Source organism: Opisthocomus hoazin, chromosome 2 (genome assembly GCF_030867145.1).
Source record: "Opisthocomus hoazin isolate bOpiHoa1 chromosome 2, bOpiHoa1.hap1, whole genome shotgun sequence".
In the NCBI taxonomy this organism is placed as follows: domain Eukaryota; kingdom Metazoa; phylum Chordata; class Aves; order Opisthocomiformes; family Opisthocomidae; genus Opisthocomus; species Opisthocomus hoazin.
Genome location: NC_134415.1, coordinates 69,596,292 through 69,620,512, shown reverse-complemented (window position 1 = coordinate 69,620,512; position 24,221 = coordinate 69,596,292). Strand labels below are relative to the sequence as shown.

Here is a 24,221-nt window from a genome sequence, read left to right as displayed (position 1 = left end):
ATATCCTAATATATATTCATAGACATGTAAAAGGAAAGAACAAATGAAGCCTCTGACATAAGTGCTCAATATCATAGGAGAATTTTGAAAACATCTAGAATTTAGTTTAAGACAACTCTAAATTATTTTATTATGCATGATGAGCATAGTCTTCACAACAATTTATTAAAATCTTGTACAGCTAATCTTGCAAGTCAGTAATTTTATAATTGCATTATAGCAATATTTGCTGTTAATGTTTGTCTGAGAAAAGGAAAGGAAAAGTCGCAGTAATATTTTGAGTTGATAGTTCATACTGAACTTGAGTTTCTGATATTTAATATTATAGAAAAAAGAGTGGATATAAAATGTACAATGTACTTTTAAGCTATGCACCAAAGAGAAAACTCCTGTGGAAAACTACGTATAAGTAGTACAGCAGTATCCCATTATTGTGGGAACAAAAGGAAGGATATTTACCAGTACATCTCTGTGGGACAGGTTGGAATGAAAGTTTCTTTTGTGCAGTTAGTCACACAGTCCACGTTTCTGTCTTGGCATGTCTTGTGTCCCTGAGCAGAAACTCATGTTGTAATTTCTACCGTTTCTGGAAAAAAAGAAAAGCTGATGAATCATATGAATCGTAAGACTTAAAAAATAATGAAGTTGCAATATATAAAGTACGTATTATACAGAGCAGTCGATCAGTTTGAAGTTGAAGAATCTAATTGATTAGATGATCTAACTTTATTCTTTAGCGTCCATCATTTTTTGATCTCGGTGCTTACTGAAAAGACAGGAGTGTTGCACGTTATATAAATCTGTGGTAGTTTTTCCAAATCATAAAGGGAGAAGTCGTGCCTGTGAATGTAGCTTATAACTCAGCATACTCTTTTACTGTTGCAAAGGCGAATGGTACACCTAAGTCTTGGTATTTACTTGTAATGACCCAAACCTGTCTTCTTGTTGGGTCTGGTAGCTGATTTTTGCACAGTATTAGATTTTATTCTGGCAGTGAAATAAGAACACTGGGTTCTTGGTAACTTGGTGAGTTTTTCCTCTTCTGCTTCATTAAGAGAACTGAAGATCCCCAGCAGGTGGTTGTTTTGGTGGCAGGGGAACTCGAAGACCTCACCCACACAAATGAAATACTTCATAGAAAATTTTGCTTAAATAAAATACTACTTGTAATCACTTTCCACTAAGAGGTGAAACCACAAGCATTTCTTTACTTTGGCTATCTATTGCATTTTCAGTAGGGTTATTGTTCTGACATGAGAAAATTAAAACACAGCTATCTAAGGGTTATTTTTGGTCTTCTTTTTGTTTTTGAATAGTTGATAACAGTCATGTTACTGGGAGAAACAATAGCTTAATTCTTGTTTTTAACGAGTCTGGTGACCAAAGGCATAGAAGGGCTTACAGACTTGGTAAGGATGATCAGTACCTGAGACATGCAGAGACGAGAAAGGAAAAAGCAGTAAAGGTTGTAAGGCAATTTAAAACCAGGGGCTGGGAGAAATCTAATGAGTGCCTAGTTCAAGATGAATCATTCTTTAATGTTTAAGTAATAAATCTCTGTCTTGTCAAAAAATGAATAATTTTTTTAAAGGTAGAATTTGTTCAAATCCAGGTGGGCTACTTGGAGGAGTAATTTGGATCAATAAAGTCTCACTGAAGCAGGGACATATGAGTAGGTCAACCTCAGGGCAAATGTAGTTCTGCTTTCATGTCAGTGCAAAGGATTTTTATGTAAAAGAAAATCAAAACCAGGCAGCATAGTTTACCTGGAGTTTTCAGTTTAAATGATAAGTGTAACAGAAAATCAATAGAGGGAATGTTATTCAATGAGACACTGTAAAACCAAAGTACAAATTCTTTGGCTGAGGTTTAGACTCTAGAACACACGAATGAAGAAAGCATAGAGCCAAGTTGGCTAAGTAGACAAATTGTATCAGCAAGCAACACTGTGTCTGAGAAAATTGGTGTTTCCTGCCTAAGTAAGAGTAGAAAATGTTAGGGCTGTAGTACCACTTAATCAAGGTGGTGAAACTAACTGAAGAGGCTGTGAAGGCAAAAATGAAGGCAAAAATAAACGCCGTAGTGAAAAAGTAAACTACGGTTAGCTTCCCATAGTCTGGCTAATTGTCATAATGGAGTAGAGACTGATTTTTGAGCACCCTTAAATGTTCTTCCAAAAAGCAGTCTAATTGGAGAGCACTGAATAACGGAAGCAACTCAAAATGTTGTGAGAAGAGTGCAAGACAGTCTAGTTCAAAATACTGTTATTTAAAGACTGTTCTGTAAAGTGCACTAATATTCTCACTATTTGATGTGCTCCTAAGAAAATTTGGAAAGACAGTCAAAAAGCTGAAGTGATCTCTGAAGGTTGAAATATATTGTTGTATGTTTTCTTCTTAAATATGTAGGAGCTTATGCATACTACTTGTAAAAAAGAGTAAATCTTAGAGTATCCAAAAAGACAGCAGAATAAAATACCTGGGTGTATAATAGGCGTTAGAAACCAAAAGACATTGTGTAAAAAAATCTTGTTGCTGCAAGGAAAGTAGGAATTTTGCTAATTGACATAAAATCACAGTAAGGCAAAAGAAAGCACAAGAACCAAAATACTGCCTTTCCATACCAACAAAATGACTGTGCTGAAGGCCTGAAAAACAATATGAGAAGCTTTTTCAAGCACATCAGAATAATAAAGCTGATAGGCAATTGAGATATAATAGGAATGCCAAGGACAGTATGTCCATAGCAGGTGAATTCTGTGGCTTGAGCTCCCTACAGAGGGATGTAAAGGAGTAGCCACAGTAGAGCTTTTCTGTGTTTTAGAAGTTGGGGGAACTTCTGAAGGAAGAACAGTTTTGAAAGAACAGTTTAAAAGCTGTAACAAACTTGCTCCCCGGCTTTTATTGCTAAGCACGATGTCGTATGGTATGGAATATCCCTGTGGTCAGGTGAGGTCAGCTGTCTCGGCTGTGCCCCCTCCCAACTTCTTGTGCACCCCCAGCCGAGTAGCTGGAGGTTGCAGTGTGAGAAGCAGGAAAGACCTTGACCCTCTGCAAGCGCTGCTCAATGATAGCTGGAACATCCCTGTGTTATAAACACTGTTTTTCATCAACGGTCCAAAACATAGCCCTATACAAGATACTATGAAGAAAATTAACTCCATTCCAGCCAAAACCAGTACACTGGTTTACTATACGTGTCATATTATTATATATCATAAATGAAATCTGAAAAACCCAAACAGTTGGGAGTTTGACAAAGCCCTGCCAAGTTTAGTTTTTTTAGCCAAAGTAAGCACTGCTATTTTTGTAACTTTACAACAATAGCAGTGCTTACTTTGGCTAAAAAAACGAACAAAAAGTTGTTTCCATGCACATAACTCTTTAATCTCCTGTGTTTTCAGAAGATTTACGATATCTTTCCCAGCCTGGGCTGTTCATTCTCTGCTACTTAGAAATGAATTTTTTTCCCTGACTTTTCTTATATTAGTCCCTGTAAAATATCTCCAAGTCTGAAAATATCAGGTTCAGGTTGGGAAAGGGATCAAAGTTTCTTGTGTTCTACAGCCAAATGTCCTAATTATTCTTTCTTTTTAAAGCATTATAAATAGTTTAAAAGGCACTGAATGCTTACCATTCAAAGGGATCCCACCTGGTTTTCAAAAGCATTCATCAGTGCATGTTCCAATTGATATGACACCGGTTTTGCTACAGCTTAGACTCCAACACTGTACAGTAATTGTAGTGGGCTTTTCCACATATGGGTCTGCAATGCAAAAAAACTCAAAAAGTTTTGTCAAAATTTCCCAGTTCAAAACTCTTAACAGTCAAGGTTCAAAACAAGAATGCTGCAATAATGTAAAGCATATTATTGCAGTTTATTTAAGGATAACTTCAGGAGCAGATGTACTTGTTTACTGTTTGAACAGCTTAAATCCTCACATTCTCCTTCTTTTACATCAGCAGTTGTGTTTGGCAGCTCTTTGCAACTGCTTACAGCTGGAAAAGTTCCTGTGGATTTTGTTTCGGCTGGTCACTATTCTGTTCTGGCAGTAATTTGTCTATAATTCCACAGTGCACTCCACAGCGCATCTCATTCAGGAAAAAATCTAGTGGAAAGTGCCATAAGTTTTTAGGTTAATCATATAATGAATAAGGGAATATTGTGGCAGAAAAGAAGTGGGTGGGTGTTGGGTTTTTTTAAAATATTGTTTGGTTTGGCATAGTTAGAAGCCCTTTAGTTAAATCTGGGGATCAGAATGCTTTTTATTATAATCTGCAAGAATCTTCTGTTTTAATCATTCATTTGGAATTACTTGTCCCATTCATGATCATTTTCTAAAAAGAAGCATACTACTTTCAAAAGTAGAAATTAAGAAATATCCTCTTAAGATAATGTGCCATCTCACTTCAGTGCTTTTTTAAAAAATAGAGTAATTCAGATTTTTACGTTGTGCTTTTTGAGTGCTTGTGAAGGATGTGTTTGACAGACCACTATATTTCATCTTTTAAGCAAACCGACAGTAGTGTTTAACTCAGTAACACCAGCATGCTTCATTTCTGCTTGATCATAACCCAGACTAACATAATTTTCAGGATTGCTTTGCACCTAGAGGTGCCATTGGCATCAGCCATTGAGTTCATGTGGCTTCTTTTCTTATTCTAATCTACTTGCTTAAGGGCCACTAGGTCAGGCAGGAGCTGTATGACACTGACAAAGTGTAAACCAGAATGACAGTGATCGTACACATTTTCAGACATCAGAGGTCAGAACTCTGTTGTGTATGAAGAAATTTAAAGCAGCTGTCACTAGATGATTTAAAATCATGTCACCTGTGGTATTAAGTGTTAGAACCTATAGAATATTGCCAATATACCTGCTTGTAGATAACTCCTAAAAATACTAGTTCAGTGTGTTTCAGCTTTGAGAACGTTCCTGTAAGAGCCAAGCCTTTAACTTTTTCTCCGGATATCTTGTTATTTATTACTAAGCACAAAATAACTTTTTACTGCATTAAGAGATGGAGTCTCACTTGCAAGTATGCTTTGAAAAGCCAGTAGAATGCAAATGATCTTTGTTGTGTTGAAGTACAGTATTCCAGGCCTTGCATCTTGTCTGAATCCCTTATGGGCTGCGGTATGCATAACTGTTGCTGAAACTGCAGCATGGTGTAGTGTTTCCACTTAGTAGACAGTAACAAAAAGAAAATAAAACTTGAAATGACAAATATACTTTCAAGGTAATTAAATTCCTTATTATTCTGTGATTTATTAAAAACTATTGCTCTGACAATTAGCAGTCTGTTTAAAAGTATGCAAGATGATATTTTTGACAAATTGTTTCTTGTCCAGAAATGACAAGCATGAGAATTACCATAGAAAAGCAGTGGCTAGAATAAGCAATTTAAGTTTCAGGTGAAATTGGAAAGAAGAAAATGACAAAAGCAAGTTAATCACAGCTGAAGAAATGAAGCTTTATTTAGCTTAAGCTGTAGGTATAGTTGTCAATGACACAATAGTATTTGCTAAACAGTTCGTTAAGCTGACATTTGCCTGTATTCTTGGGAGGAATGAGTTAGTTGAGATAGAGTTTGACATGCATAGCCCTTGACATTTTAATGCAAGTTTAAGCACTGCATTTCAAGCAGTTCTTGTACTCATTAGCAAGGCACAGAAGGGAGTTGTGCTTTCACTTACTAAACCATTAATTTATTAAGATAGTGAGATATTTATTAGAAATACAGCAAACCTTGCCAAATACACTATTTCTTATGTACAATTATCACAAATATGTATTTATGATAAAAAATTGAATGCTGAGTTCTGGCATATGCTTCCATCTACTATTCTAGTTTTGAAACCAACTCTAACGATAGATCAGGGCTTTCGCTAAGAAAACTTACAGAACTTTTGTCTTTGGGGATTAAATATAAGATGCCAAGAGATTAATTAATCAACAGTAATTTTACATCTACTGCAAATGACCTATCTGCAACAGATAATTAAAGCTGGTGTTGGCTGGGAGAATTATGAGAGCTGCTGGATCACCTGTGGAAATACTGATGTTCAGTATTGTCCATCTTCATATTGATGTGCTTGCATAACTTGAGAATGTAAATCATGGAGTACCTTTTTCGTTAAATCATTTTAAGACTGACATATCTGTCATTTCCACTGCTGGTCATCAAGTAGCAAATCTTTTTGTGCAGGACAGAAGCTTTTCTCTCCTTTACGCTGCTGTCTGAGATGAAATTTTAGTGAGAAATTGACCTTTCTTGACAATATTTTAGGTTCAGACTACTGCTTTACACAGAGCATCATGCTTGAAGCCCACAGTCTTGATATGATGTCCAAAATAAAAGACTGAGTATTTGAACAAAGTGAGTTTTTTACGACTGTTAGCCAAAAATTATTGTAGAGTGATGTTCCTGCTCCATCCTTGTGACAAATTACACTAAGTAACTTTCACTTTTTATGAAAGAATTAAGTCTTCCTGTTTATCTAACATTTGGTATATAGAAATACTTCAGTGAAAAGCATACTGGTTAGTGATGCCGTCTTCCTGAAAGGAAAGTGAACATAAAAACTCCATGCGACATAGCCAAACAGCTGGGGTTTTTTGTATCCTACAAACAGCTTGAGATAGACTGCACTCAAATTGCTTGGCAAAGTAACGAACTTCAAATACTAAAGCTCTATGTAGAAAAATACACCACTTGGATTCATACATGGGTATTTTAAATTTGAGTGAGAACATTGTGCATACTTAAAATTCTGATAAACTTTGTTGCAGTGTGTTTATTTTAAGTAATTTAACAATTCGTGCGAAGCAGCAGCATTTTTACTATTGCATAAAGTATAACATCACAGGCAGCTAACATGCTGCATGTTTGCACATCAGTTCATGCAGAAATGTGCACAAAAGGAGGGACAGAAAGAGTGAGTTTGTGTTCAACAGGGGTGGTGAGGCACAGTCTGGGCACAGTCCCCAGCACCGACGGGACCAACTACCTCAGTACAGCAGAGCCCTTGACTCAGGCCGAGTTCCAGAGGAAGGATGCAGATCTTCCCCTCTGAGGCTGCAAGAACTGTCTGGAACCTGTCGCTGAGGTGGAGGCAGAAATAGATGGTGTCCGTGCCTGCAGAATGCTTCCTCTTGATGTCAGGAAGGAAGAGAACTGCAAAAGGATGTTAGCAGACCGCACAACATCAGAGGTAACAAGAAAGAGACTAACTGACTTTTCTCTGGGATTCTGCAGCCTGAAGCCACAACTGTACCAAAATAGAGGCAGGCAGAGTCTGTGCCTGTTGGTTCACAAATGGAGACTCCCATGATGGTGAAGACTGCAGAGTGGTGACTTCTGACACCAGGAGGAAGGCTTCTTCTCCGCCTGCAGATGGGCAGCTACACAATAATTCAGTGCCTGGTAGCAGATAATGGGCTAGGAGCTCTGTTTAATGAGAACAAGTGAGCCAGCTGTGCCTAAATCACCCAGGAGAATCAGGAGGAAACAGCGAGTGGCAGCAGTTGTGTACAAGCTGAACATAAGCCAGCAATGTGCCCTTACAGCAAAGAAAGCCGACAGTATCCTGGGCTGCATTAGAGTGTCACCAACACCTTGAGGGAGGTGATCCTTCCCCATCTGCCTGGCAGTGACGAAAGCACACCTGGAGAACTGTGCCCACTTCTGGGCCCCTCAGTACGAGAGAGACATGGACATGTTGGAGAAAGCCCAGGAAATGGCTCAGAAGATGATCAAGGACTTGGAGCATCTGTCCTACAAGTAGAGGCTGAGAGGGCTGGGATTGCTTAGCCTTGAGAAAAGAAGTCTCAGGGAGATTTTATCAACGTGTACAAATATGTGGTAGGGTGCAGGCTGATATTTTTCTTTGTTCTGAAGACCGATTACAAGTACAGTCTAAATAAGTCCATGTTCATTAGTATATGAGACTTGTCTAATGTCAATAATGGCAGAAAATTTCTTAGGCTATATTTGTCTCTTCTCAGTGGCAGAAACCCAATGAAATGCGTTGTGAAGTTCCGGTCATATGACTGGATGGTCTGATGGTCATCTGGCTGAAGCACGTTGCAAGTCCTCTCAAATATCTGTGTTACAGACACTAGGATAGGATGCATCCAACTATTGCCCCAGTATCTGCAAAAGTATCCATACTCAGCAGCAGAGAAAGGTTACTTAATCTGCTAAATAACCCTTAAAAGATATTGGAAAGAGGTGACACAATAGGCATGTCAGAAACGAGAAGTTGTTTAGGAAATACTGAGTGGCTTGTGGAAGAGAGACACTATGGATTTAGGAATAACAAAACAAGCTAGTCACTAGAAATAAAATGGTATATGAGATCTCTATGAAATAAAATTCAACACCTAAATTGGGACAGCACAGGTTTAATACTATGTCAGCCACTGCCCAAACAGGAGTGTGGAATTGAGTAGGTCTTGCCAAAGGAAGGCTAAGAATATAGTATCAGCCTTCTGTAACCCTTTGGCAGACTGTGTAGGTGTCAGAATAGAATGTAACGCAAAAGAGTATTTCTTAAACACCTGAATATTCTTGGTGCAACTAGTAAAGGAATACATGATTTAGTCCAAAATAGTGTACACGTCCCGATCAGGAGTATTAATGGTTGAATGATTGTTATGTAAAAATAACCAGAAAATACTCAAAATGCAACGTCACAGGGGAATAAAATATGCCAAAATACAATTTAAAAGTAGAAAAGATGGTCAAACAGCTAAAATAATTTCAGACATCCTAGAGTTAATTTCAAGATAGCATTACACACGCATGCATGCAACATTTAAGTGTGGTTCCAAAAATCATGTGTGTTTAAACCGTAAACTAAGGAAAGATAATAGATATTAAAAGTAAACTAGTACCACCTAAGAATGGAAGTCATGTCTTGTCCTCCAAATGAGCAAAAGAGGTGGGAAAATAATCTCCAGCAAATGGATTGTTAAACCACAATAAAGATGTGAAAAAGATTCTGAGTGACTGAGTATGAAGTTGAAATAAACCTTTTTTCAAACACATCAAATTCAAGAAGTCTGCCAGAGAATTGGTGGGCTGAGAAATGATCAAAGAGCATTCAAGAAAGATAAGGTCATTGCTGAAAAACTAAATTAATGATTTGAATCAGTTTCTGCTGTAGAGACTGTCAGGAGAGTTTCTGCACTGGAAATATTATTTACAAGAGAGTAGTTGGAGAAGCAGTGGCAAACTAGGTTGTTAACTGAAGAGGCACAGAAATAATTGATAAATCAGATAGTGAAAAGGAACTGAAGGCTAAAATAGGTGAGTTACAACAGTTATTATTTAACCCCTCACAAATATTGTCAGTAACTGGGGAGTGTGGGGTGTCAAATGAAACACCATTAGAAACATTCTTTAGGAATCCAAGGAAACTGCAGATCTGGAAACCTGATACCTGTGCCAAGCTACTGAGTAGTAAAGAAATGTAGTGAAGAATAAACCTGGTAGAAAGACATATTTCTTTGTATCAATTTAAGAACTAGGAAGTATTAAGTGAATTTAGTAGGAGGCAGGTTTAAAACAAGCAAAAGAAGGATCTTTTTCCCTATGCCATGTAAATGAGGTGAGAAAATCATTGTTCCATGATGGGTGTACATTTTAAAATATGACCTGGATTTAAGGTGAGACTGAGTAAGTTGGTGGAAATCCTTTGAGGTTTACCAAATGTGTAGAAACTACCTATAGCTCAGGAAGTCCCTGAAGAAGTATTATGTATGCTTGCCTTCATCTTGTTGTTGGCGTGCTGGTTTGGCTACTGTATGAGGCAGGTTACCATGCTAGATAGGTCTTCTGGTTCTGATGTGGTCCAGGCATCTAATGTACTGAGATGTCCTTTGAATGTCTTTAGTAGTGTTTATGTTCTTCAATATACTCATGGGCAATTTGTAATATTAGAAAACTGTATAATAGCAGAATTTGTTGGCAATGCAAAATTCAAGCTAATTTGTTCTGTTAGCAGCTTGTGATACTAAATGAAAAAATATTATATGAAAATTAGTGTTACTAAAAGCAAAGTAATACATGTAAGAAAAAAAGAATTATGCATGAATGGTGATGGGCTCATGTTGGACTAAATTCTCTTCACAGTAGACAGCATTTTCAACAGTTCTCTGGAAAAAGTATTTAACATCATACTGAAGTTCAAAAATGAAAATACATTGACTGCTCTTAGTTTCCTCAAATGAAAAACTAGAACACTGTCACTGAAATGATTCATGATCTGAGTTCGAGATTTAAAAGGAAGAAAAAAATCCAATCCAACCAGAACCAGTTATTTTTGTTGTTGGTTTTTAAATTAAACCAATTTCCTCCCATTGGGACAAGTGTCTGTAGTGATGAAAAACATAATGGTGGAAAAAGGGAGTAGACTAATAATAGAGAAAAGGGCAATTGGTGGACATTAAACACTGTGACTCAGATTCATACTGTAGCTCAGGAAGCATTTAGACTGTTCAGTCACAGGAGTTGATGATATTTTATCAGAGGGATCACTCTTTAAATGCCCTGTTTCTTATATTACTTCCTGATCATTTTCTACTGGCCTGTGTTGGAGATGGGACTTTGAATTATGTAGATCTTTGGTGTTACAAAATGGCTATTCTGTTTTTCCATTTGATGAGGATATGCATTTTTTTCAAGAACTGTTAGAAGTTATGGTTCCAAACCAAATACAGGAGGTAACTTCATAACTAAACTAACTTGAATATATACTAGTGGGGCCAATCCTGTTTAACATCTTCATTCATGGTTTGGATAATTGGGCAGAGCATACTCTGAGCAAGTTTGCTGATGACACCAAACTAGCAGGAGTGGCTGATGACACCAGAGGGTCGTGCTGCCATCCAGAGGGTCGTGCTGCCATCCAGAGGGACCGTTACAGGCTGGAGGGCTGACAGGAACCTCATGAAGTTCAGCATGGGGAAGTGCAGCTTCCTGCACCTGGGGAGGAACAAGCCCATGCATCAACATATGCTGGGGCCACCCAGCTGGAAAGCAGCTTGGCAGAAAAGGATTCAGGGGTCCTGGTGGTCACCAAGTTGAAAGCGAGCCAGAAATGTGCCCCTGTGGCAAAGGTTAATGGTACTGTGGCCAGCATTAGATGAAGTATTGCCAGCAGGTCAAGAGAGGTTATCCTTCCCCTCTGTTCAGTGCTGGTGAGGCCATACCTGGAGTGTTGGGTCCAGTGCTGGGCTCCTCAGTACAAGAGATACACTGACGTATTGGAGAGAGTCCAGTGAAGGGCCACAAAGATGATGAAGGGACTGGAACACCCCTTCTGCGAGGAAAAGCTGAGAGAGCTGGAACTGGTCAGCTTGGAGAAGAGAAGGCTCAGTGGAGATCTCATCAATGTGTATAAATACCTGAAGGGAGGGTGCAAAAAAGGTGACGCTAAGCTCTTTTCAATGGTGCCCAGTAACAGGACCAGAAGCAATGGCACAAAATGAAACACAGGAGGGTCCATCTAAACATCAGGAAACACTTTTGCACTGTGAGGGTGACCAAGCACTGGCACAGGTTGCTCAGGGAGATTGTGGAGCCTCCATCCTTGGAGATATTCAAAAGCTGCCTGGACATGGTCCTGGGCAACTGGCTCTAGCTGGCTCTGCTTGAGCAGCAGGGTTGGATCAGATGACCTCTGGAGGTCCCTCCCAACCTCAACCATTCTGTGATTCTGTGATATAATCTTTTTGAACATACAGTTGCTAATGCAGCTACTGGAAAAGGTCCTCTTATTCTTTTGCTTGAATCGTTCTGACTATTAATCTGGTTGACAAATCAGATACCCTTCAAAATGATCTTACAAAGTGAGAATTTGACTTTCGTTGTGATAACATTTAGATGTTTTGTAAGGGAATGCTCGTTTTCCTCAAAGATCCTGTTAGTTGGAATATAATCCTGGAAAAATTCCTTGTTAAGGAAAAATTTTCAAGGGTTGAAATCTACATAGCTTTCACTTAGAATCCAAAATGGTGATTATCTCAATTCTGGAATTGGTAAATAAATGATTTCTGTAAAACCTGAGCGGAATTTGAGATTGTTCCCTCATGGGGACTTGGATTATCCAAACTGTAGCAGCCCAATGGGTGGATTAAAGTATTAATATTTTCCTGGTAGACTCAGCTTTGGATCTCAGCTCTGCTGTAGAACTCTTGTGCAGCTCATACTGCAGTGCCCGTACTGGTAGTGCAGGACATCAGTGCCTTAGTTGCCTGAATGAAAATGGGGCTAGTCTTTTCAGGACTCAGAGCTAGATATGACATACTGTGATGATCTTAGATGGCATAAGGGCAGACTGATATTGAGGACTGTGTTCACTGGAACAATTTTCAGATCTGATTCAAAAATACATGGAGGGTAGGGGGCCATGTTGGTGTCATGACTGAAAATGTGCTAGCATGAGAACAGAGTCTTACAAATAAGTGCAGAATTCTGGAGGGAGATGAAAAGAGAAACTGTGCTCTGGAAAAACACAGTGATGTCTCCTTGTGAGAGTCATATTGAAAATATTGTAAGTAAACTTCCATAAAAAAAAGATATTTAGAATTCTTACATTTGTTCCTGATGAATGACAGATGTTCCCAAAGTACCCTTAGTTTCTTCCTCATGCTCTTTTCAAGGAGTAGGAACAACTTAGTTGGACACTCTTCAAGCTGATTCTGAATGTTTCTAGGGAGAAATTAATGATTTCATCACAGATGTTTAGAGGAGGAGAAATAATTTAGAGTAACTAAATTTGCCTGTATAAAATTTTCCCTTCAGATTTGTTTTGATAAAACTGCCCACTCTTAATTTCCTAATCTCAGCATCATTTTGGTGTACGTGTTTGAACAGGTACCACATTTCAAGCAGGACATAACTGCATTTCAGTAATTATGAGAAATTATGTGTTTGTTATTTTAAAATTAAATTGTGAAACATTTAAACACAAGTATGAAAGATAATACAAATGGAAGTCATCATCTCTACTAGTTTAGCCTTGCCAAATAGATGTGCTGCTGGCAGATAGATCCGTGAAACCTTTTCAAAAGGGAGTCTATTCTGAAAAGAATGCCTCTTGTTTTATTTTGTTAACTTACATTTTAATTCTGTATAACTACCACTCCACGGTGGTGGGTGTTTTTCCCCATCAGTGGCTTAAGACTAAATTTGTTCTGTTTTTAAAAATGTAAATCAAAAGATATGACTGCTCTTTGACAGCTGTGTCATTTGGGGTCAAGCTGTGCCTGTGATTCACACTTTTAACTCTCCATGGACACTTGCTTATTCCAATACATGGGCTTTTACCTGCATCTTTCCCCTCAACCCTGGAAGCTTAGTTTTTTATCTTTTTGACAAGATAGTCAGACTGCTATGCTGCTTATAGCCAGATGCTGTTGCTGTTTTAGGGTGAGCTAGGGGATGTTTTCAGCTCTACTTTCGATATATTTCTTCTTTATCTCTGGAATATCAAAGCTCAGTCTTTAGTATTCTGCTGCTTTAAACCATAACCCATCCATGTTTGATGCCTGTAAGAAAGAAATCTCTTGGATCCTGTTTAAAGGAAGGAGGTGACCGTGTGAAAAAACGCTCAAAAGAAATGTATTTCCTTGCTCACAGGTAAATTTATGCAAAGAAGTCTTTAGACGTGTTCTTACTAAAATCTTGCTTCTTTTGGGAAGATCTATCAATTTCCACTGGACCTATTGCCATGATCTCCAGGCTTCTTTTGAAGTTTGCTCTGCACACATGTTCTCCTCTCTCTCTTTTCACCAGGGATTTGAGCAGTTTGCTCTCTCTGGTCATGTGTTTTTGTCCTGCTTGTAGCCAGACATTTCTCATTCAGGAGCTCCTCCTTGCTTCCTCTGGATTTTTTATAATAATCTTTTGTTGGTACCCTATCTTTTTAATAGTATTTTATTCTGTTAATTTTCAGCCAACTCTCCCCTTTAATTTAATTACTTATAGTCAGGAACAAAACTGAGTCAGAGCTCGAAGTGAGAGTATTGTTATGATCTCAGGAGGAGGTAGCAACATTACCTGTTCCTGGAGATAACATGGCAGAAGCCTAGAGATGCTGATGCATACTTAGGCAAGGTACGACTGATAGATGTTCCTGGCAGAGTGACTCCTGGTGATTTTGTGTACCTGTGGCTACAATGGAGCAGGATGCTGCGTGTGGCGAGGTTTAGGATTTCCTTGTTGGTAGTGAAAATAAATGTTAGTAGTATCACATGGCCAGTGCAAGACAGCAGTTGTTCCATAAGCCTTCTGTCCAGCACCTGCAAAAACTCCAGGAAAGCAAGAGCTACTGCTTTGCTGGGAGCAGTAGATGTGCTGTCTCTTTCCTTGGTGTGAGGCAGCCACTGCTGAGTGAGTGCCAGCTGGCATTCTGAGTGCAGCTGTTTGCCCAAAACAGTGGTAATATGGTCATGTTCAATGGCAGAAAGTGGCTGTATGGCTTGACTTGGAGCGCTGAGGCAAGACGCACATGTTCATTGCAAAGAGTGAGCAATTCTCTTATTCGTTCTAATGTTCCGCACGTTTGGCTCAGCATCTGAACATTCTTTCAGTGTACCAGTCTGTAATGAAAATGCTCCAATTAAAATTTAACACTTCAGAATACAAGAAAATTAATGGTTTCTTTCCTCCCTCCCCTTAGGTGCTCATTAACAATATCTTGCTATACCTAATATTCTTCTTGTAAGCCTTTTCCAAGAAAAACTCTGTAGCAGCCAAACTGTTTCATTTTGTTGATTCACAGCTAATGTATGCTATGATCCACTAAAAAGACAGGAGGGGAAGAAGATATTGCATATATTTGTTGCATCGCCCTTGATACTGCAACTCAGGTCAGAGAGTCTCTTTCATAAAGAGCCACAGAGCACATTTACCTTGAAGATTTCTAGACTTTAAGATAGGGCAGGAAGAGAAAGAGGGGCAAGCTGTACAGAAACCACAGTGTAAGCAGAGATTGGTAGTGTCTTTGGAAAAACAAATGCTGAACAGAGTTCTCAGAAGCGCTAAACGTTTTCCTTAGCGACCAGGTGAAAACAGTTGCAACCCGGGAAATTGCTTCAACTTGCAGAGAACAAGATTCAAAGGAAATGATGTGTTGTGTAAAGCAACAATGGGAAAGGCGAGATGCTTATGAATGCTTTTTTTGGTCTCATCTAGTTGTAGTTTTCAGTATGTCAAAAGTTACCTTATCCTGGCTTTAGAAAACACCTAGTTCAAAAATCTTTTGATGATGACCACTCTGAGAGGTGAAAACTGACCCCTTTTGAATGCTGAGTCCCGTTCCAAGTATCCATTCCTTTAACTCAAAATTTCTGAGCCTTTTGGTTGTTTGATAACTTGAAACTGGTTTAGGCTAGAGGAGGAGAAATGAGTTGCCTGCAGCATGGACACTATTGTAGGGCCTTGGTATGTGTATGCAGTCTGTGCTACAGTCTTTCTGTAGCTGATAACTTTCCTTTGCTCAGAATGTTTTTACTGTAAAACCTCTCCATAATTGGGGGGTGTGGATACATGGACTATTTTTGGGGGAAATCTGCTTTCTGAAGAAAGAAGGTATTTTACGTTTACAAAGGCATTCACAGGGTACCTTTAATGATGTTTGTTGGCATAATCATGGCAGCATTGCTGTCATCTAATTCCTTATTGCTTTAATACTTCTCTCTTCAGATTCATACTTCTCTAATTAATGGACGGCCTAGTGCTGATGATCCTTCACGTGTATTGCTAGAATTTACCTCTGCTCGATTTATTCGCCTGAGATTTCAGAGGATAAGGACCCTAAATGCTGATTTAATGATGTTCGCACACAAGGATCCAAATGAAATTGATCCCATTGTTACAAGGAGGGTAAGTTCTGGCAAGACTGTAAAAATGCATGTGTGTAAGTTCTCTTACACTTGTAAATGCCGTACCTCCCTTTGTTTGCCATAGGAAGTTTTCGGAGATAATCAGTATCTGTGAAAATCTTGGTGTTAGAGAACTACCACTTCACAGAATTTTGTTAGCTTCTCTATAGCAGAAGTACAATTTTATCTTTTCTGCTTAATGGTGTTTTTAAAATACATATCATACTTCTTAACATAAGCACACAGCTCCTTTCGGTGCAAACATTTGGATGCAAATAGGTAACTAGCAAGTGGTTGCTGTTAGATAATATCCTCTTACCTCTTCTGCTGCTCAATCCTTTGCTAGCTTTAACATTTCTTGAACATTTCCTATGAGTAGGATTTCTACTAGTGGTACTATAAGTAGTAGTAGGGACTGAATGCAACACTTTTAGCCTTATTATATGATTGTTGCTAACAGTAAAAATTTTACATTGTGCTTTAGCCTAAAAGAATGTATACAGCACTCAAACTCACACCATACCCTGGTCTTCTCCCCTGTTCCTTGTGTGTGCACACCTCTATTTCTTCTTTCTGCAATATGTATTTTCTTCCTATGCTACATCTCCCTGTTTTTCTGCCGCCCAGATGTTGTGTGTTACTGTATTTTTCCTCTGATTTTTCTTTTAAGTGTTCTTAAAAGCTATTTTGGGGGATATATACCTTTCCACATTTTTTCTTTCTGCTCACTTCCTCTTGCTGTTGGTCATCTTGTTTTTCTTTTGGAAAGTTTAGGCTATCTCTATAGTAAGTCCTGTTATAAAGGGGCAGTACTGTTATTTTTGGCTTTGCTTAATATAATTTGTAAATGGTGGATGACTACAAAGAAAATTTGCTTCTTCTGTTCCCCGTTTCTGGTTTCCATTTCTTCCTCTGAATGCTGCTAGAGTGCTGCCTATTTCTTAAAGTTTGGAATATGCCATTCTGTTTGTATTAGAAACCCAGAAACCCTTCCAGCTGAGCGCAGTTATTGCAGCCTCAGTAATCATGGAAGCTGTGTGTTTACTTAAGAGTAGACATTTAATAATCTGATTCTAAGTGAACAGAAGCTCAAAATTGCATTCACATTTTAAAAATCACTGTATACTCAGAAAAACCTGGTGCAGGATGATCCACAGATTTCTCAAATCAACATAGAGCAATAACTTCTGTATGGCATCTCTCCATGAGGCTGTTCTCAAAGCAACAAGGAGAAACTGAAACTTGCCATCCTTGTCTGGCTTTCCCTGTAGAAGACATTAGACAAGCCCCTGTTTCACAAAACAGGAAACAAAGGGTAGCCACAAATGATACATTTTCTGTCTGGTAGAAGGTTAACTGTGAGTTACAAGAGTTACCATTTTTTTGATATATTTATTAATGATCTGAAAAAGAGGTTGAACACAGGAACAGCAAAATATGCAACTAGCACGTTTTTTTGGATTAGCCAATTGTTAGGATGTTACAGGACTTTTGCCAAAACATATAAAATGGACAAGATGGCATGTGAGATTCACTTTTCACAGAAGTCATAATACACGATTATAAAGGTCTTTCCATCCTTTCTGGTTAGGGCTATTAATCCCGACTGAAATAAAAATAGAAATGGTGAAATGGCAGAGCAACAGGTCAAAAGTTATTTAAATCTCAGTAATGAAGACTATTCCATAGTGATTCAGAAGGCAAATAGTGAAAAACAGTTCTTTCCACAGTCCAGTGAATGCCCAAGTAAGAACCAGCTAAGGTGATCAAAGGTGTTTCTCAGTTTTTGTTCTAGCATGTCTTCTCATCATCATGCCTTTTGCTTTTCATGTTTTCTGAAGGGAAGAAATTGTATAGCATTTGGCTTTTCATTATCCAGTGTGCATATAGCCTTTTTCTGTGCTCATGTTTGGTGTGTGCTGTGTATAAATTGACATGGCTCTTGTGACTTCAAATAAATGCAACTGTGCCAATGTATACCCTTTCTTTCACTAAGCCTGAATCTGTTGATCAAGATGCAGCTTGGATTACACTGTCTGCTATATCTGTAACAGCTAAAAAATGAAATAAAACAGGACCTGACAGTTTTGTCACCAGAAATGAATTCTGTAGTTGGACATCTGCATTTTACAATCCACTTAGCAATTCAATTTCTTTTTTGTCTTACAGTATTACTATTCTATAAAAGATATCTCTGTTGGAGGCATGTGTATATGTTCAGGCCATGCGAAGGCTTGTCCACTGGATCCAATGACCAATGTATGTATTTTTATTAATTTTTTTTAATGTACAGTATTTGTAGGGTGGAACATGATATCCCTCAGATTTGAATTTATGTCTGTTCTTCACCTAGAAGAACAGTAAGAAGCAGTGCCAGGGGGAAATAGTGGTGGCAACCAGAATAATAAACACACAATGCCAGTGAAGGCTTTCTCTGAAATGAAAGAATAGGTTTCAAATGTTTCAGTCCATATTGAAAGTTTCCTAGGAACAACAGAATTTTGGGCTATGTTGTGTAGCTGTAGAGATGAACACTAACAATCAGTCTTTCTTTTTTTTTGTTTGGTATTAGTCAAGGTGTTTCCTAAATGACTCCTAAGTATTTAGTCAATACTTGCAAAAAACTGATGGCCGTAGAATGGCACATTTACTATGTGGGAATTATTAACTGAGTGATCAGTCAAGCTACTCTAGAAGATCATGACCCGTTTATAATTTCTTCCAACTTGTAGTTTTCTTTTTACGCCATTAATAAACACATAACCAACATAATCAAACTATAGAGATGTAATTTGTTACTGATGGTCCAAATCTATACATATACATGCACACATTATCACTAATACAGAATTTCAATTTCTGCTAGTATTACTGATGTGCCAGAATGTGGGATCTCTTCAAACACTATTTACTTAAGTAGGAACTTTGTGGGATTTAGCAGAAGAGCTTATTTGTATATGACATTAAGCCATTGTGTAGGAGCTGATAAAAAAAAACCAACCCAAACTGGAAGGAATCTTATAAAGAATACGTTTATAATTCCGAACACTTTCCCTGGATCCATGCAAAAATTTTACAGAGTCTTTGGTTTAATCCTTCTAAGTCTTTTCTGTGACGATGTGTGTAGCAAATGTTGAACTGTTGTTTCAGATGGCCTCGATGATCAAGCTGCAGCATTGTCTCAGTGCCATCTGTTAGAATAGGGCCTACCTCAGAAAAGAAGTGCTGTTATTGAGATTAATACATACTACAGTTCAGATAGTTTGGCTACTACGTAAAATAAAGGCATTTTGACAAGTTTCATGGCTTGTTTTGTAGGATGACAAACATGTATTTGTTCTCTGACCAGTATAACAAATAGCATAAATGAAACAAGCCATAAGACATTTGGAGTACTTGATTTAGCTCTCCAGGGATACTCTTTAGACTAAGCCATACCGAAATAGGTGGGCTTTGGCTTATAAACATCATGACTGTAGTTTTTGGCATAGTGAATCTTTCCCCTAACATTACATAGGATAAACTTGCTTGAATTTACTGCCTTGCTTTTTCTGAAGCATTCCCTAATTTAACCTTGTTTTGCAGGATTTATGCTTTGTCCTGTGAGCCATAGAATTTCTCCAGGTTACCTTGCTGCTTTAACCTTGAGTGGCTTTGCAAGGACCACAGATAATCCCCTCCACTGAATAAAATTGGGGAGGCAATTTTTGCTCCTCATTTCTCCAAACTAGTTTCTTTTATCTTTTCCAAGCTGCTTCTGTGGCTCAGAGAATTTGGGTGTTCCCTACAGCAATATTTTTATGCTGGGGCTAAGCTGGGACTAAGGTGATCTCTGAAACGCCATTGAAAGGGTGGTCCTCTTCTGATCTCCTGTTAGTTTAAAAACTCCTGCTATCCCTCACATAGAATTAGTTATGCAGTTACAAGGTTACACAATGAGTTGACTCATCCAGTAAAAAAATGCTAAAGTTAAAAGACAATTTTTAATGGATCAGCCAACAGAACTATTTCACTCTGCAGCTGCAGCATTGCTACATCTAAGGAAGGGTAGAGACTGGCTCACGCCTAGTTTAAGCTGGCTATTCAGTTTTCCTGTGACATGAAGCTGTATGTGAGGGCTACCAGCACTTTGGCTTATTTGCTGTAATGGGGAACTTTCATTCTCCCATCCTTCTTCCTTCAATCAGTTGAAATTAGATTCTTCTACGTTCTTAGATTCTTCTTAAATTCTCTGGCCACCTATCTTCCTGTTCATCATGGCAGTTTTCTTAAAATAGAGCTATAGAAGTTAAACACATTCTTTTGCCTCTCACTTGGTGAATGCAGAGTACATAAATAAATAAAAATGAGTAAACAGGAATTAAAGAGTATAGCTCTTCTTAATGTTTTCATAATTTGAACTGGAGTGCAGATTATGTACATGGACAGATTCTTCAAATCATCACATTGTGTAAATATTTGTTTTTCTTTTAAATTAGAAATCCATCTGTCAGTGTGAGCACAACACATGCGGAGAGACATGTGATCGGTGTTGTCCTGGTTTCAATCAAAAACCTTGGCATGCTGGCACTTTCCTGGTTAAGCATGAATGTGAACGTAAGTTGAAAGCAGTACAGAAGAGAAGCTTTATTGCAACTGCTGGTGAAAACCGAAATCAGGTCCTATATGATTTTGCAATTAATTTTATTGCTAACCACTTTTGTTTACGAATCAGTTGCTGTTCACTTACTTAGGCTGGTTCAAAAAAGGTAACAGAACAATTAAATGTAGAGTTGTGGTTTTATTGAACTCAGAATATTTCAGTGTAACGTGCTGGTATGGGTGGAATACTGTATAAAAAAAAGCATTATGACTTGTTTAATATTCATAATCGTGGTGAGTTTGTTTTGATAAAATAACAGGACTGTATCCTGATAAACAAAAAATCTTTTTTATAGATTCTTCATTATATTAAAGTTTAACGGCATGATTTTTGTATAATTGACACTTTTATATATTATAAAGTTCAGCCTTGCTGAAACAAAATATTTTTACATGATCAAAGTGCAATTTCAGTTTCTGTTTTTTTTTAATGGAAAAATCAATCTATCTAGTTTTACCACATGGAATGAAAACATCTTGAAGTATCACCTTCCCGCAGGGTGGGAAGTTCACTTTCAGATTTACTGTAGTAAGAATAGCTATAATTGAACTTTAACATCTGACTTCCAAAGGTCACATACCACTTCTATTTCTGCACATAGTAAAATCTAGTGCTCCATTACATGTAAGTGTTTATTCAATTGTAGGATTGCAGCTATAGTTTTATGATGAGTGATTAAAAATAAATATTAAGAAACACATATCCTCATATTAAAAGTGGTAATTGCATATTTGTGTCCTTTAAACTTTGGTCACAGAGGTCTTTGTTTCAGTAGGGACGGTGTCTGTATGGGGAATGCATTCTGGAATGGTATCAGGGTACATTTATTTTCATGTTTAGTTTTTGAGACACTTCCTATGCCCTGTTCAAGCCTCTGTGAATTGTTGTACTTTCATGGTGGAAGCAGACCCTTGAGATCTGGTTCAAATGGCAGGTGGATGACTCCCTGCAATGCTGATGAACTTTGAATTTCTCTTCAAATGGAAAATAAAATTTGAAAGTTTTAATACCACAGGGGAAGGGAGAGGGTAAGACACCTCACTTTCACAGCAACAGATAATTAGATTAGTTCTCCTGCATGTGGACCTGAAACCTAAGAATTCAAATCTGAACTTCTCAAGAAGTTTCAAGATTGATAATCTGTTCTGACCCAGTTCTTATATGCATATGCGCAAATCAAGTATTTTTAGGATGTTTTTCAGCTTTCATGGAAGTTGTTTTGATTTACTCATACCATTCTGTTGCTTCCTCTTGTATTTTAAATTAGCTGACTGTTTCCTAAACCATATGTGTTCAACCACCAAACGGTTTCTGGACTGTCACTTCAAACAGAAAAAAAAGCCCAAAACAAAACAGGAAGAACATAATTAGACTGTATCTGCCCACTTCCATACTCCCTGAGACAAAACATTGAGAAAAAAATACAAAATACGAATTCCAGGCTGCATTTGTGACTGGACCACATTACTCTTTACAGCTAAAGTAGTAAATTAATACTTGGATGTGCTGTGAGTTACAATGTAAGTGGCACCAATGATAAAATGTTGAACAACTGTTTTGAATACCTTGGTAACAGCGTGGCATCTCCAGCCAGAAAGTGTTTGCTAAGACAGTTCCTTCTCTTTCAGCGTGCAACTGTCATGGGAAGACTGAGGAGTGTTACTATGATCAGGATGTTGCAGACAGAAATCAGAGTTTGAATGTCCATGGAGAATACATTGGGGGTGGAGTGTGTGTGAATTGCACAAGCCACACCGGTGGCATAAACTGTGAGACCTGCGTCGATGGTTACTTCAGACCTAAAGGGGTAAACGCGTGTTTGGTTGTCACTTCACTCTAATGCTCAGTGTTCAAACCATCACTTCAGCATGAGGAGTTAAGTTATTAAAAAGAGATAACACAGTTTGGACTGCCATTTTATGAAGGTTAACTTCTAATTCTGACAGTGTAGTGGTTGCTTTTCATAGCTGGATTCTGTAAAGTTAACGCTCACAGAAATATGAAAGTGAACTGTGTTGATATGAAGGAAGGCACATGAGGTGAGGGCCTCGAGCTAGTATTTCACTTTAATTTAAAGGAGGATGTGGTCCTGTAAAGAGAACTTTTGCCTCAGTAACAAATTTCAAGATTTGTTATCAAAGATCAAAGAAATACTGCTATATTTGATATTGGAGAGAGTCTGTAATTGTTATTTTTTAAATACGGTGTAGAATTAATAACCACTGAAATTCTACAGTGTCCCATGACTGCCTTTCATTTTCAGTGCAGCAGGAATTGTTTTTTGTGTTTCATCGTATAATGCTGCATTTTCATCTTAGTTGAAGCTGTCAGAAGGTGAATCTTATATTAGGTTGCGTTGCCAGTATGGGCTGTGCCTGTGCTTTAGACAGCTACACTATTAGTGTGTGCTTAAATTCCTGATATTTTGTCTGTATAGTTTCAGTTGGGTAAATCATGGCCTTTAGTCTGATTGATTGGTTTTCAATCCTCAAACACAGAAAACATTGGCAAATAAGAATGATTACATTCTCCCTGATATACAGGTTTTAGCCTTAGAGCTTGAGAAAAGGAGTACTGATCTCTTCAACAGCAGAGCAGTTGATTTTTTCCTCTGAATCAGGTCATTGTCTTACTAATGGGGATTTCATGTATATGTCTGTGTATAGTGTATCTATAGTATGTATAGTATAGTAGTTAATGCAGAACTTCTAGTTTACATTCCCAGTGTGATATTAGACCAAGGTTTAAGTTTGGTTTAAGTAACCTTTTCAAGAAAGAAAGGAAGTTGTTCCATTGTCTAATGTTCACTTTTCCTCACCACTTCTGTTGAGTTACTCACTAACTTTAGTTAGTCTTTGTAATCATGTTGTCCAGAACAACTGAACTATTTGTCAATACTACTTTAGGTGTTGAAAGCTTAAAATGTACTTCATTACGTTTATTGATTTTAATTATACAAGGGTCTGTTGTTACCTCTACACCTGTTTTTTTAGTTGAAAACATATTTGTATCTAAATCACATGTTTCTAAATAAAAATCTAAAATGTAACTTTAATGCCTAGACTGCAAGGGCTAAGTTTGGCAACTATCTCATTTTTGTTAAAAGTGCAAGCTACCTACACAGAAGTCATTCTCTCCTACTTTTTGTTTAAGAAGTAAATAAAAGTTTCCAATTATTAAACGTAAGGTTTTGTTTTGTAATCTCTTTGTTTTTATAGGTATTGCCAGATAGCCCAGATCCATGCCAGCCGTGTTCCTGTGACCCAAATGGGTCTTTACATGATATCTGTGTCAAGGACGAGAAACATGCAGAACAAGGTAAGATCCCTAAAACACACTGGTGTTAAAGCTTAAGTTCAGCAATGGTCAAAGAAAAGCTGAAACACATTTGTGATATCTCTTAAAAAAAAATCACTTTTTTTTAAATTTTACTCGTGTGAACAAAAATCCACCTGCATTCTTATGATATTTTTCTTTGGAAACTCAGATTTTATATTCCCAGATTCCCGGATGAGGCTTCTTTCAGATTCATTGCTTGCAAACTTTGGTACATTTGGAAGAATATTCCCCATGGAATATATTGGAGAATTTTGGCTTTGAAGAGCTTTCTTCTTTTACAGCAGAAATTAAAACTAGTAAAACCATAATCTTCTAATCTCTTTTCCTCTCTAAGTATACCTCAATT

General features: G+C 37.7%; 1 protein-coding gene across 1 annotated transcript in view; it reads left to right on the top strand.

Annotated features, from left to right (window-relative positions):
• LAMA2 (laminin subunit alpha 2) overlaps positions 1 to 24,221 on the top strand; it is a 408,847-nt gene that overhangs the window by 135,185 nt on the left and 249,441 nt on the right. Inside the window, exons 5-9 of the mRNA XM_075444852.1 lie at positions 15,716 to 15,895; positions 18,064 to 18,153; positions 20,373 to 20,490; positions 22,165 to 22,343; positions 23,755 to 23,854. Coding sequence (XP_075300967.1) covers positions 15,716 to 15,895; positions 18,064 to 18,153; positions 20,373 to 20,490; positions 22,165 to 22,343; positions 23,755 to 23,854 — 667 coding nt within the window. The remainder of the gene's footprint in view (positions 1 to 15,715; positions 15,896 to 18,063; positions 18,154 to 20,372; positions 20,491 to 22,164; positions 22,344 to 23,754; positions 23,855 to 24,221) is intronic.